The 16,105-nt window shown below is 33.3% G+C and overlaps 1 protein-coding gene across 1 annotated transcript; it reads right to left on the bottom strand.

The window, feature by feature from the left end:
* Positions 1–2,674: 2,674 nt before the first annotated feature.
* LOC143049774 (uncharacterized) lies at positions 2,675–13,834 on the bottom strand. The gene is made up of 4 exons (XM_076223504.1): positions 13,726–13,834; positions 10,208–10,556; positions 4,918–5,022; positions 2,675–3,448 (listed from the first exon to the last, which is right to left on the bottom strand). Exons 2-4 carry the CDS (start codon positions 10,320–10,322, stop codon positions 2,829–2,831), a joined length of 840 nt encoding a protein of 279 aa, XP_076079619.1. The 5' UTR covers positions 10,323–10,556; positions 13,726–13,834; the 3' UTR covers positions 2,675–2,828.
* Positions 13,835–16,105: the final 2,271 nt, after the last annotated feature.

Here is a 16,105-nt window from a genome sequence, read left to right as displayed (position 1 = left end):
TGATGATTGTGGCCAAGTTTGATTTTATTTGGCCCAGTAGTTTCAGAGGAGAAGATTTTTGTAAAAGTTAACGACGACAGACGACAGACGACGGATGACGGACGACGACAGACGACGGACGACGACAGACGACGGACGACGGACGACGGACGACGACAGACGACGGACGCCAAGTGATGAGAAAAGCTCACTTGGCCCTTCGGGCCAGGTGAGCTAAAAAGAAGATGTAGTATGATTGCCAATGAGACAACTATCCACAAAAGACCAATATAGTTGAGATCTAAAATAAATTGTTTAACCCTGCCACAAATTCTTATGTATGTCAAGTCAACACTCTCGTCAGTTCAAATATATGTTTTTCATTAAACTAGTACTCGTTTGAGTTTAGGGGCCAGTTGAACCCCCATTTGAGGCCTTCGGTTGGTTTCTGTTTAGGGGCCAGTTGAACCCCCATTTGAGGCCTTCGGTTAGTTTCTGCTCAATATAAAAAAGAAGTTGTGGTATGGTAGCCAATGAGACAATTCTCCACAAGAGATGTTCTTTCTTTTTTATTTGCAGTACTCGGAGTTCATTGTAGACACATTATAGTTGTGTCGTAATAAAAGAACCTACTGCAAGCAACACAAAGTCATCCCATATTACTTTTTCTTTATTGAACAAACTGAATAAACCATATAAAAATAATCTAAAACTGGGCAAGCAAGTCGAGTGAAAATTTAATTACATTAGACACAAAAATATTAAAGAAATAACTTTTAATTGATGATAATCATGCAATATTTTCAAAGCTTTAAGAGTTAAATGTAATTTTTACATCAGATATTACTTTGGCAGGCACACAATGGACTATCTACATGTACATTGATCGGTTGATGAGAGTTACGTCAAGCACCAAATATCACAATTATGCTTAGGGTGACAATTCTTAAATGTTATATGAATGAACTTGTAGCTTGATGTATGCTTAACCGAAATACTGTTTTGGATTTTAATGTACTAGCTTTAATCTTCAGGAAGACATAATATGATTTTACTCTTAGATTTAAGGTCCTCCATGCTATTTTCTTACCAATGTGACCTATCGAATAAGACTGTTAACCGGGTTTGTAGTAACATGAGCAACACGACCGGTGCCGCATATGGAACAGGATCTGCTTACCCTTCCGGATCACCTAACATTACCCCTAGGCCTACTTCGATTCGTCCAACTCGGGTAACCCGAGTTACTCGAGTTGCAATCGAAGTACCCGAGGTTTTTTTTCATTTTACAACCCTCGAGTTAACTCGATATCAACCCTGCCCCTGATTTAATCGAGTCGAGTTAAACGGCAATATGGCGACGAAAGATACGGGAGTGCTTTTCCAAAATATATTTTTACGATTTAAACGGATTTTAGCCATTTTATGTGACGAAATAGAAGTTTAAGTGTTCAATTACAATAGTTACATTAAAACACCGCAATATATCTTTTGTATTATATCAATGTCCATCAATTATAAATATTCTCTATAATATACACATGTGAACCTCCGTTATACTTTTCGGAAGGGAGGGGGCAAGGTGGCGTTTACTGTTCTTGTGTTCTGGGTGTTTTTTAGGCATTGTTATTGGCTATTGTGAATATATGCCTAGCTGTTAAAATCAGTTCACTGTTCTCAGGGACTTTCTATATATACTTAGTATAGAAAGTCCCTGCTGTTCTGCTCTTATTAGGACCCCCTTTGCCCCTTTCCGTTATCATAAACTACATGTATATGCTTAGCCTACACGCAGCCATGTATGGGGGTTATAAGGGGTCTGATCCTGTATCCCAGGGGAAAAAATCATCGAATCCCGAGATCCAAAATAAACGAAAAAACTTTGCATTTTCCCGCTGAGGTGAAAATACATGTCCCTGGGCAACAAAGTTGTCAATAATTGTATTAAGAATTTTGGTTAGAATCAATTATATACTAAATTGCGATCATTTATTCATCATCACTATAATATGGTTTAGTATCGTAAATTCATCCATGCTGATATAGTAAACAATGGACCCTTAGTGCAGTTTTTGCTTCGATTGATACGCTCTTGACGCATGCGCAATCAAACTTAAAAATGTAACTCGAGTAACCCGAGTTGGGCGAATCGAAGTAGGCCCTAGTTTATGATTAGGTTCGTGTTGCTTATTCTATTGATATAAGCTTGTGTACTATTTTTCATCTGTTTGTCGTTTTCTTTTTTGAGCCATGGCCTTGTCAGTTTATTTTCTATCTATGAGTTTGAATGTCCCTCTAGTATCTTTCGCCCCTCTTGTGAATACTTTATTTGATCATGAGCGTCACTCATGTCGCTCATGATCTTTTTGTAGATGAAACGCAAGAATTTTATTCCGGGATCTTTGGTGGGTTTATTTACATCCACAGGATCGATATCACTGCTGTTGGAGGTTTCCTCTCAGAGGGTACCACCAGCCAAGTATAGTCAGCACGCATGTGATGACATGAATTATCAATCAACGGTTATATAACGGTCATAACTATAAATATTGTTAATCTTTTTACAAAACCTGATTATTTTTTGGGGGGAAATACTAAGGATACTCTTGAAAATGACAGCAAAAATGAATATATATATACTTTTAACTGCTATTGGTTAAAACAAAATAGACAGTAAGATAGCAAGGAAACGAAATGAAAGTGTCTTGTCTAATTGTCTTAGAACAATATATACATTTATTTCCATTCATAGAATAAAATATAGCAATGAGCCCAAAATGCACGATTTTCATAAGCAAACCAATTAAATAAATGTTCATTTTGATTTATACAGTGTGTCATTGTATTTGTCAATGCGCTGATGTTGCTGTTATTGGCATTGGTACTTGTTTTGTTACTGGATTCCTGTACCGCTTTTTAGGTTCGGGTGGAGACTTCGACGAGCCTGAATCTGATCTTTGACGGAAACTTTCGGATTCTGAGACAGTTGGTTTTCGGGCGGATTTTGCTGAAACTGCTCTTGGTCGATCCGACTCCACTACGAGGCCTTTTTTAAAGTCTTTTTTCGATCCTGAGTCTGTTCGATTCCTAAATTTGTCTGAACTGGATCCTACACGAGGTCTGAATCCAGTTGGAGAATCCGCTTTTGGAACTGACAACGATGTTGCAAGTTTTGATTTAAAGATCTTTTCTTCAGCCTTACACATATTAGTTTTTGAACTAGTTCTGTGGATGATCATATCCATTCTCTGTTCATTTGCCGACTTAAGCGGCCTCCGAACTGAAAGAGTCTCGTCACTTCCGGTGCAATCTGCTTCCGGTATGTTCATTATCTTTCTTTTATTCTTGTGTAATGGTTCATGTGTTTTTAGTCGTAGTCCATGTCTAGTCATATCTAAATCCTCGAATTCAATCGATTTCCTCCTTTCTCCTACAGAGCCTGGTACCAAGGTAGTGGCCTTTTTCTTTGCTAAAAAATAAATAATACAATTACCACATATTAGTATATTATTGCAACAAAGAGGCATTTTTTGTAGATTGTTTTTTTTATAGTTTTTTTTTATGTAGCTGATCATTCGAAAAATAAGTTAAGCTCACCTTTACGTTTAAATCGTGCCTATGGAAAAAAAGTAACAAAAGAACCGATTTGGTTTTCCTTTTATCGTACGATACGCAGATTATGGAATTTGTTTTGTCTGACCAAGGTAGAGTTACTGTAACCTACATATTCCTACTCACAAAGCTGACACCAACATTAACTTAGGGTGCAACCATTTAACTTCAAGGGGGGTATGGTTTTTTGTCCGATTTATATTTTGTTTTGTTTTACGACGCTATTAATAAAATTATTTTTTTTCAAAATAATAAAATAAATGCCTTTATGGATAAAATCTGGATTCAGAATATTTTTTTTGGGTCATCTACTTGAAAAACATCAAATTGGGGATAATATATTTGTTTTTGGAAAAACCATACCCCTCTCTCCCTTAAAGTTAAATGGTCGTTCCCTAAAGAACATGATGTAATTAGTTTCCCTTCATTATCAAATGCTTTTCAATGTAAACACTATAATCGATTCTTTTGAAGAATCATTTGAAAATAGTACAGTTTTCTGAAAGCGTTGTTTTCCAGAATAACCATGACAAAGCTTGGTGTCATGGTTATTCTAGTTTGTATCACAATTACACCTTTGCAGGATGTTCTTAATTGTACTTTCTTGTGTTGTAGAATGGTCCTCAATCTTATATGACATTCTCAATTCTTCAATTGTTGATCTCACCAATTTATCTTAATTTTCCGATCAGATTTGCTAAATACTTTGCAATTTTTTCTATCTCTCATATGTTGTATAAACCGCTCGGTCTTACATGTAAACTTCATCTGTCATACTAAAATGAAACTTACCAAACAGAGGAGACAGATACAAAAGGGATTTTCAAACTTAAACTTACAAGTCGAAAACAAACTGACATTGTTGAAGGCTGTACGGTGACGTATACTTGTTAATTTCTGCGTCATTTTGGTCTCTGGTGGAGAGTTGTCTCATTGGCTATCATACCACATCTTCTTTTTTATATTGACAACGCCTTTGTCAAATACCAAAAAATACCAAAAGACAAACAACAAATTACGAAACACCACATAAAAAACTAAAGATCGAGCTACAGAAACTTTTCAATGAACCTGGGGCCTGGCCTTGAAGTCATAAAACTTTTGAAATTGTTTTTTGTACTCACACTCCATACTCATACTCATACTCCAAAATCAACCAATCAAAATGCATGATTTTTTGTTCCGAGCACTGAGCAAAGTTTTATGACTTCACTCCCAGAAGCGATCTCAATTGGTCCCGATGGGTGAACAGAGCCCAAAATGTGGCACTCATCAACTTTTTCTGTATTTAGTATCTTGTATCAGACTAAACATAACATTGCTTACCTCTTCTTTCTTTTCTCTGTTGAACAAACCGTTTAGCAATATCCGTATTGTTCTTTTTCCAGAATACAATTAAGTCTTTTAACATCTCATCTGAAAGCTCTTCATCTGAAAAACGAAGTAATGAAAATTTAAGACTACAAATATTCCAAACATGTTTATCAAGAATTTATTTATTATCACTATTCTACGAAATTTTCTTTTGGTCTTACTGACTGATAATTTCCTTTCTCAACCCATGGGCCAGTAGAGTGATATGAAAAAATATCGCTAGAAACTAAGGGCGCACATGCTGTTGTCAATGAAATTAACAACGTCGGCATAAGTAAAATAGCAATAACATTGGTCATCTCAACTCGATTGCTTTTCTAACTTTCGCCGTACAGGATCGTAGAAATGACCAACGATAATATATAATTATCGCTGCTTGTTTGCAAACAGCACAACTTTGTTTATCCATTTTTACCTGGAAAGACAAAAAGAAAATAGGAAAAACTAATGGAGAAAAAAAAACAATTATGTTTCGGTTCATTTTTGGTATCTACACTGTAAAAATAAAGTTTAGAACCTAAACACAATTCTAAGCACATCATTTGTGCACTTTTTTACATGTTTAGGTCTAAACGTGTCTCAGTACAATATGTTTATGATTGTTTATATAATCGTGTTTAGTTTAAAAGTATGTGTTTGATTTCTAAACACTTTCATTTTTAAACGTGTTTAAATAGATATTATGTGCCTACTGAGTAATGTGTTCAGAAATCAAACACAATCCTAAACACGTTTAGATCTAAAAATGCAACACAAGTGTTTAATTTCTAAGCACTACTTTTTCAGTGTATATTATTTTCAAGCTAAGGATACAATTCATTAAGAAGCTTTGACCGCTTTTTACAACTGTTCAGGCTAAGTAAATTTGCTTGCCAATGTATAATTCACTATCCATGAAACCGATATGTCATACTTGCCGAACATTTTATGTGATGTGAAAAGTTTTTAAATGTTTATACTTGTGAGTTTTTTTAACATTTATGTTTTGTTAATCAAACTGACCGCGATTATTACACAAATATAAAAAAAAAAGATGTGGTGTGATTGTCAATTAGAAAACTCTCCACAAGAGACCAACTGACACAGACATTAACAGCTAGAAGAATAGGTCACCGTACGGCCTTTAACAATGAGCCAGGCCCATATCGAATAGTTAACTAGAAAAGACCCCGAAATGACAACTGTAAAACAGTTCAACAGAGAGAAAACTAACGGCCTAATTGATATGCAAAATAATGAACGTAAAACAAATATGTAACACAGCAACAAATGACAACCACTGAATTACATCCTCCTGACTTTGTACAGACACATACAGAATGTGACAGGGTTAAACATGTTAGTAGGTATCAAAGTTCACTTAAGGTTAGACAGATTAGAATGGACATGGCAATATTGTGATTTCAACTTTATTGAAGTAGTATTATGTTTCGTATCAATTATTGAAAATTGTATCAATATTGTAGATATAGGAATGATTATTTTGTATACATGTGTTATTTAAATTGACTGTAAATAATACTTATTAAAAAAGTTAAATCTCACTTAAGGACGCCAAACTTATTCCTAATTTCAGATTATATATCGGGTATTGGACTAGAAACAAACAATTCGCTTTACAACACAACTATTGGAAATATGTTCAGTGTTTACAGTTACATGCATGAAAATCTGATCATAGGTTCAAAGCTGAACACAATATTTTACCCCCAGACGAGAGCTTCATCTTCATAAGATACGTTATAATTTAGTAATGCTAGGATACAATGAGAAATTGAAAAGCTTAACTAAAGAACGAATTGAAGAGCATTCGGGACCCACAAATCCCAAATGGACATCGAAAAATGACAAAGTTGCGAATATTTTTTTTTAATTCCAAAAAGTTTGGCATATCAGGAAGTTGAGTGCTGACTAGTTTAAGTACCATTCCAAAGCCAGGAAATCGGCGACTGTCTTTGTCATGAAGGAAATATGGTTTGAATTGTAGACATTGTTAAATGTTTCTCTACGCTTGATCAATTTGACTTATGCTATATAGTATGTGTTGTAGCCCGTACTTATAGTTGAAGGTCGTATGTTGACCTCTAGAAGTATTTTGTGAATTTATATTAAGTCGTTTTGTCATGTTAGAAAGGGTATTGCCCGCATTTCGGTAAAAAGAAACCCTCCCAGAAATACAAACACGAGTAATCTGCCAAACAACCAAAGCAAACAGATTGCACGCGAAAGGTACAACCAAAAGTGCTTAATCAGAGCGATAATAAACTGCTCATACTGTTATTTAAAGGTGATGTTTGGAAAAGTAGAGAAAAAAATCTCAGTGTTTTGATCTACTTAATCCATCCTTAATGTTCGCACAGAACTATACTATTTATCTTGATTAATATTTGAGGGGAGGATAAATCTAATAATACCATTTTATCCTGGTCTCAGTAATATAGGGTTATTGCATGAATATTGGGGAATATTGTCCCGAGTAGAACTTTATATTGCACGAGCTTGCGAGTGCAATATATGTTCTACGAGGGACAATATTCCCCAATATTCATGCAATAACCCATTTATTGTATAGCAATATAATATTTAAAAGTAAAAATTGGTTTAAACTAAGGTTTTGTCGTTCATGACGTCATGAATTTTGAAGATTTATTGCACTAGTGCAATATTAGAATTTATTGCACGCTAACTTTTGGTTACTTTCTGTGGGAAATATTATATTGCTATACAATAATAGGTATAATTATACATGTATTTACATATATTATCAGGATAAGTAAAGATCAAAGTAAAGATGTGTAATTGTCCGTTTTAGGTTTTAAAACTTTTAATTAAAGTATTTAAAAACCTATTTTTCTATTCGTAATGTTTATTACCTAATTTATTTTTGTCTAGTTAATAACTTTTTTTCTCAAATGATTTATGAAAAGTACATTAAATTTAGGTTTAATATTTAAAAAAAAAATATATATATATATATATTCTTTAAATTGACTCATAATGTTATTCATCGCAGAGTCTACATTAGATAATAACTGTTTTTCTCTTCAATCTTTCAAAAGATGGCACTACTTATATTAGATTTTCGTTGAGTTCCATTTTGTTATTCTGTAAAGGGCCTGACTATATGCATTAAAGTCTTATTGAGGTCTATGCAATTTAAAACAAATTACTTATAACGTAATTTTTAATTTGTAATGTGTTTTTTTTTTATTTCAAGGCTATAAATACTAACTGATGTTTTTCTCAAGTGGTTTTAAAAATAAGTGCATAAGTTCAAATATGAAATTAATTTAAAACGTAAAAAATACACTCCTTGCATTTGTTTTTCATTAGATTCTATTTGAAAAATCGCAAAGGGTGCATTAGAGGACTATATGCATTATATAAAACATATACCAGTAGATATAAAAGACAAAAAGACTATTTGTGTTGTCGAGTATCGCCTACTTGTTACATGACAAAACATTTTGACGGCTTTGTATGAAATTCAATGTTAAAAATATTCAATCAAAGTTTCTTTTATTTTGTTTTTTAATATGTTACTTTCGTTAAATAAATGGATTTGATCAAGATAAGTGATACAAAGCTTTCCCATGGGTTGAGCAGTATACAAAATAAAAGAAATAACAATGTACATCGTAAGCTGATCATGTTTTTCTTTGTCAGGTTTTTACGTTTGAAGTATATATTTGATAAATATTTTTTAAAATTTCCTCACACAAAGATGACATTTTATGTTCGTTATAATTAGATGTTTAACTAATAAAGACTTAATAAAAAAAACATTTTTCTGTTTATTCGTTCTTTCTTTTATATGAAATAAACACGAATACTATTTTGAGTTGGTTTTTTTTTTGCGCCTTATTTTCCTTTTGAGTATTGACGTCTTACTTCATGTTCTCAAACAAACTCCGTCATAACTGGGAGTGTACCATTCTCTGTGCGCGTACACGGACCTTTTAGGCGGATCCAGGAGAGGAGGGGGCCTGGGGGGCCCGGCCCCCATTTCGTGGGGAAAATTTGGTTGATTATATAGGGAATCATTGAAGCATGACTAGAGCGCCCCCCCCCCCCCCTTTAGGTCAGTCAGCGGCCCCCCTTAGGAAAAGGTCTGGATCCGCCACTGGACCTGAATTTTTCTTTTAAAACGTTCAAAGATGGCAAGGTTTGTTTGCCTATCAAATTGTAAATTTTCAATCCGCACCCAACATGCCCACTTTTTCAGTGAACATTTCCCGTTCTTCAGTCCCCTTAGATCTCATCTTATTGATTTTTATGGTTTGTTCTTCTTCATGAATTGCATAAAACAGTTGCATGCAAAAAACAGGAAGTTAAACAAAGAACAACCAATCAGTTCGTGACATTTCAAAGTAAAATTAAAAGATAAGACCATCATATGCAACGTAACGCAAACACTGCCACTACTGAACATGCAATTTTGCATTGATTATAATTTTGTAGTTATAACTTCATCGATTAGCTGATAACAATACTTGTCAAGCTTGATTTCTTGTGTACGCTAGTATAAAGATACGACAAAATACTTAAGAATTGTACGCATGGAAGAGAGGCGGAAAGTACCAAATGGGTAGTCAATCTTACAAGTGTAAAATGAACTTGCAATGCCAAAGCAAAAGCATTGACAATAAGCTTTAAAGATGTGCGTCTAAAGACACAAGACTCCTTCAAATAAGCATTCAAATAAGCATGACTCGACCTTCAACAATACACCTGAGCGCAAAGTTTATAAGGGTAAAGGCTTATGTCTTCTCTTGTCAAAGAGTAAATTTACTAAAATATTGTATTGTTCGGGACACAGTTTTATTCATTTTAAATGGGTACATCATATATATACTAAAAGATTCATATTATAATAAAATCAGTCTTTATTTTTCTATGTTGTGTTTTGTGTCCTGTTGTTTGTCCTATCGTTATTTTTGTTTTTGCCATTGTATTGTCAGTTTCAGTGTTATCGACTTATGAGATTGAATATCCCTCTGGTATAATTTGTCTGTCTTCTGCAATAAATATGTGAAATTGTGTACTAAATATAAAGTTGTAAAGTATTGTCACCCTAGCAAAACAAAATATTTTTAACCGAAGCTACCGGACAGACAGTCAGACGGAGACACATACCGGAAAACATAACGCACCCTTTCCATCATATAGGTAGGAAATAAAACAATATTTTTCTGTGTTATATTTGAGGAATATATCGACATTAAATATATGAATTACTTACCGTCGTCTTCATCATCCACAGGTTTATGTGTTGTTACTCTTAGTCGACTCATCCGACGTCGGAGTGCAATGTAGTCTGCGTCTGTTTTCACATCTAGCAAGTCTGGAGCCGCCATTTTACAGCAAATTTCCGAATGGATGTTTAATTGCTCTTTTCTTCCTTCGTACACACAAGTTTTGATCTTTTCTTAAAGTCAACTTGTTTTGTTACACGTGTTTATTTTTTTCTGTTTTTTATTCTTTCTTCTATATCTTTCTGAAAGCTTCAATCCCTCTAGTCTTCATACATATATATTTTTTCAAGTTATCTTAAATGATACAAATCGTCACACTTAGTAAAGTTCCATAACCTACAAACACACAAAACCAATCTAATTTAATTCTGCGGATAATAGTTCAGTTCCGAAACGTTGATAATTATAAATGAAAATAAGACGTTATCTCGAACCAATAATTGAGAGATTTGCAATTTCATCGGTCGACGCTTTACAGGTGTAATAACACAGTTCTATTACTTATGTACATATACCATATAAATGAACTTTTTAATACTTCTATCTGCTTATATACTCGTGTACCTATGTTTTTGATTATACACATGAGAGAGTGCTTTGTTTGAAACCATTATTCTCGCTTGCATTCTCTTTGTTTAAAGCGTTGTCAAACGGACAAGGACTTGCACATATTGTATTGTAACAATACACGTCGAAAAACATTGTCTTTTGCGTCAAACCACGCGGTAGGAAATTCCTGTTTACCGGTATTTGTTACAAATTCTGTTTATTGCTTATTCGTGCTTAATTTGTTTTAGTATAAAAACAAAACCTACAGTGTTCGTAGAATCTTCAACTCAATGCATTTTCTTTATTGAATAATGAAAATAAGTTACGCTAAAGATTCAATGAAAGGTTCGACAATATTTCAGATAATGTTTTATTTAATATATTATGTCATATAACAATGAATATAATAAAAATGTATGCAGCGTAAGATTCTTTGAATAAAGTTAGAATTAATTTTTAGAATTTTGTTAAAAGGAAAATCCTGTTCTACGTATACCATTGTCTTTATTCCGGATTAAAAGGAAAACAAACAAATTACTAAGAGGGGTGACAATAATTACTTTCGGAAGTATAAGAAATTATAACTCGCGACGATTGTTGCTTAAAAAAATCACCACGAGCCTGTTCCCCGGGGGCTAGGCAGCCATTTGTGTCATTTAAAAATAAAACTGAAACCCAAATAAAACTATCAGAAACATATATCAGTTGACAAATCAATTTCACATCCTGAAGAATCAAGAGGGTAACAAAACAATAAAAATCTGTAAAACAGTCGATTGAATTTGAGACCATATTAGGGACGACATCAAAAGTTCAATGAAGGATAAGAAAAACTTAATTCACATAGTTTTTTCACTGACCCCCACACCCCCCCCCCTCTTAACTTAATTTGGAAAAAATTGATTGACCAATAGGGATATATGTAAAATCGATTTCAGATTAACAAAACTTGCATCAATGTAGACCCCCCCCCCCCCCCCACCCCCAAACTATTTGATTTAAGTTTTTATCCTACATCGATCTTTTGATGTCGTCCCTAACATACATATTTATATCGACATAGTTAATAAAAGGGAGAGTTCAATTCAAGTCAAAATGACATTGTATTTTCTTGATACGCTCGTACTATATAATCAAACTCGATCAATATTTTACTTTATTACAAACAATACATGTATCAAATTTCGTTTTGTGTTCAATAATTAACACCGTACGTCAAACCTCATTGTGCAGATTGTGTTTACTTTCTACTTCTTGTTTACAAAATAAATGGGTTTATCTTACTAGGCCATTACAGCGGTATGATTTCAAAAACAATGAAGTTCATTTGTACTGTTTATTAATTTTGTGCGAATTAACTGTAACAATTAGATTGAGGTATTTCAAATACAACCCTACAGCCTAACTAAATATGAATTTGAAATACAAAAAATTGCTTTAATAAACATATAACCGAGACATTAAAATATGTAAAACTATAATAATATCAATTGACAAAACTAGGATTATTTTTGTTTTACCTCTTAATTATTTTTCAAAACATATACCGGTATAAGGTATATATTCACTTCGTAAACAATCTATAGAAATAACCGGCATCGTCAAATTGTTTCCAGGATGGCAGTATTTTTTGTTCGCTACTCTGTTTCAAAACAACAAGTTTTATACAGACTGCCATAAATTGAAAGTATATGAATAACAGAACTTAAAAAGCGGAAAAAACATAAATAGTCACTCACTTACTCGATTCCTAACAGTTACCGTAAGTAACACTTCTAAAACCACAGTTATCTTCCCTTGTGTATTTCTCCACTTATTTGGGTAATCTATTCTTTACAATTTCATTTAGTTAAACTTGAGATACCAGAAGATTATCTTGTTTGGTATATTTATCGTATTATCCTTTGATTATTCTTATGAAAATTGCAGTAATCTCACACTTCTTTAAAGTCCCTTGTACTTTGTAGATGACAAAGAATAATTACAATCATTCAGTTTCAAGTAGAGGAACATAGATTTAATCCTAATTAGAACTATTGAAAGTGTCAGGTTTAAAATCTGTAAAATTTATATATAATAATTCTTAAGACGATGATGCTGATAATAGCTTAATGTAACGAGCAGTTAGAGACAGAAATATTGAATTGTCTATTTACTACTCATGTTTTTTTAAGAATCGGCTGTGGTTCGAAACTATCGTATAGAAATAGACTTTCTATACTATGACATATAGTAGATGCCGTTTGTGTCATTTTGTCTCTTGTGAAGAGTTGTCACATTTGCAATGATACCACATCTCCTTTTTTTATATATTTGTTGAAGTACGAGCAGGTAAATCGATTGCAACACATGCTTCCCATATCTTTGACAATTTGGTTTTCTTATTGGACCATATAACAGAATTTTAAAACAACTATACGTCACCGTAGGGTCTTCAATAACGAGTAAAGTCCATACCGCATAGTCGACACACGTATACCAAATAGATAGTTTAAAATTTGTTGTAAGTTAAGGAGGCTCGTGGGTACAAAAATTCCAGCAAAAAATTAAACCTTTATTTTTTCATTACACATTTTATTTGTTACACTATTAGTTATTACTTTATGATTTGGTACAAAAATCAACCAAAAAAATCGATTCAGATTGGCCCCAGATGACTTTTAAAATGTTGATATCATTGAAAAAGCTCCAAATAATCTCCCTTTGGTGCAAACATGCCATTTTTTGGCATTAAATTTTAAATATCTTTTTTTTTACTCATCGGTGACCTATATTTTTTATTATTGTTTTCAAATACGCTATTCATAAACTAAATAATTGTAAAATTTAAGCGATTTCTGTAATAAGTTCTTATTCGAAGGATATAACAAATATCCTTTGTTTTGAGCTTTTAATCTATCATGATTAAAACATGAAGTTTATTTTCGCTTAAAATACAAAATGTCAATTTGCCTACCTTTATTCGAAGACTTTTTCACCTGAAATGCCGTCAGTCACACCTGTATTTTTGATTTTAATCAACTTTTTCATTTAATCTCTGTTGATTTGACTGACATTCGTACATATCCAATCTAACTGCACGTCAATTCGTTTCGTAAATATAGATGTATTGTGTAATGGAATACCTGATAATCCAATACACACAAAAACATCAAAAGAATAACATGTCAAAAGTCAAGTCCAGTCCGGGGTGACTTGAAATTTATGTCGACCGGTTAAATGTTTTTGTATTAACTAACGTCACATCACACGCCTGTTGTGAATGAAATAGGGTTAATAAAATTAGTGAAAAGAGGATAAATTGTTCAGTTGTAAATTGCGATCAATTCGTGTGAACTATTCTACATTAAACACAGTTTTATCATTATAAAATGGTATTTAAACTATTTGAAGCCCACCTCTGGGTGCAGGATTTTCTTGCTTTGTTGACGACCTATAGTTGGCCTTGGCTTGTTTTCTGCTGTTGAGTAGGGATCTTGTCTCTTCGATGCAATTCCTATTTTCACATCTAAATTTTATGTCCAAACACTACTTATGTGTTCGAAACGTCATTCCAAGGTTTTGATTGGTTAATTTCTGGGTCTTAGTACAATCACGAGACAAATTGAATAAAATTTAATTATAATTAAATAATAACATTTATGATACATGTAACAAACTGAACCATGCAACACAGTGTTATGCTGATTGCCTTAATCTGACAGTCATATAAGAGGGTCGAAAAATACCAGAGGGAACTCATAGATCGAAAATAAACTGACAACGCCATGGCTAAAAGAAAAAAAGATAAACAGACAAATGATAGTACAAATGACACAACATAGAAAACTAAAAACTAAGCAACACGAACCCCACCAGAACTGGGGGTTACCTCAGGTGCTCCAGAAGGGTAAACAGGTCCTGCTCCACATGTGGCATCCGTCGTGTTGCTCATGCTATTACAAACCAGGTAAATAGTCTAATTCGGTAGGTTACATTCGTTAAAAGGGAACGGGATTGTAGTTAAGACATATCCGATATCATCAGTGAAACGGATATTCTATAACGATCAACAAACTCGTGATGGTGTTCGTAAGAAATACAAAGGGATGATTTCAACTTTTACCATTTGGAAGTGTTGATTTAATACCTTGTGAGCAGCAACCTCATCAGTGGTTGTCTTTTGGCTCATCTTTATGTTTGAATTGTATTTTTTTTTTTTGGTTTTTAATTAAGATTGAATGTTTCTTTTGGTAAATTGATAGGGTTGTAAAGGCGTTGACCGAAGTACATTTTGTATGCTTTTGTGTTTGTTATGTTTTTGCCAGGATCATGACAGTTTTCATTTATCTACATGTGAACTTTATCGTGGAAGCCCGTGTCATCATGAATGCTAAATTTCAGATTGAAGTTATTCGGTTGGCACCTAATCGCTGTTAGATAACCTGTCTCGCTTGAATTTTCGACGTCGAGGTAGATTTTGATGAAGTTGAAGTCAAATCAACTTGAAACTAAGTACACATGTTCCCTATGATATAATCTTTCTAATTTAAATGCCAAATTAGAGACCCCCCCCCATTTTCTCGGTTCACTGAACATAGAAAATGACAGTGAGGATGGGGCATCCGTGTACTGCGGACACATTCTTGTTTTTACATTTTAAACAAATAATCCACTTTCCTTCACTAGCAGTCAAAGTCAATAACAACTACATGTTCTATTTTCTTGTATTATTAAAATTTCTGAATATCAAGCATATATTATCAGGGAAATTGTCTCTTTTGAGTTTTTTTTTATTTATGATTAAACATATTTCTTTTTGTTGTCCAGCAGTCTTCGTGCTTTTGTATTTACTACAGTATTGGCTAGTATAGCAGTTTGTATGATTTAGTTGTTGTCCTCTTGAATAGTAAATTAAGCTACATAAGATTGGTTTCAATTCAAAGTGTGTGTTGAGTTATTTATCTCACTATTTCCCTTTCATCAATAATTGAAAAATAAGATCATATCAGATTTTTTTTACATATCTCGTAGCTAGTGCGCCTTTTTTTCGAAGACTACGTTTTAATTTTTTTCATTTAAAAGAATATTTGCACGTGCTTTAGATGACCTTAAATATTCATTATGCAATGTCAAATATGCGGATGACTTCTGAATATGATACAACATACAGTTTGTTAGTATGAAAATGAATTCCGTATGATAGCATAATTCTATCTTTTGCGGTAAGTAATGTTCTGCTATTTTCACCATCTGCCGATATCACCACGACACGTTTGTTTTTATTCGAAATCACGTATACGATGCCGTGTTGATCAACAGTTATTCCAGTAGGATGACTCAGAATTGGTTCGTTC

Source organism: Mytilus galloprovincialis, chromosome 10 (genome assembly GCF_965363235.1).
Source record: "Mytilus galloprovincialis chromosome 10, xbMytGall1.hap1.1, whole genome shotgun sequence".
Taxonomy (NCBI): Eukaryota; Metazoa; Mollusca; class Bivalvia; order Mytilida; family Mytilidae; genus Mytilus; species Mytilus galloprovincialis.
The sequence above is the reverse complement of the archived record's forward strand: the minus strand, read 5'-3'. Positions and strand labels throughout refer to the sequence as shown.

Coding starts and splice junctions, on each gene's coding strand:
- LOC143049774 (XM_076223504.1), bottom strand. CDS start 10,322: ATGGCGGCTCCAGACTTGCTAGATGTGAAAACAGACGCAGACTACATT. Junction 5,023..10,207: donor TGTGGATGATGAAGACGACG/GTAAGTAATTCA, acceptor TTCGTTTTTCAG/ATGAAGAGCTTTCAGATGAG. Junction 3,449..4,917: donor ACAGAGAAAAGAAAGAAGAG/GTAAGCAATGTT, acceptor TTTATTTTTTAG/CAAAGAAAAAGGCCACTACC.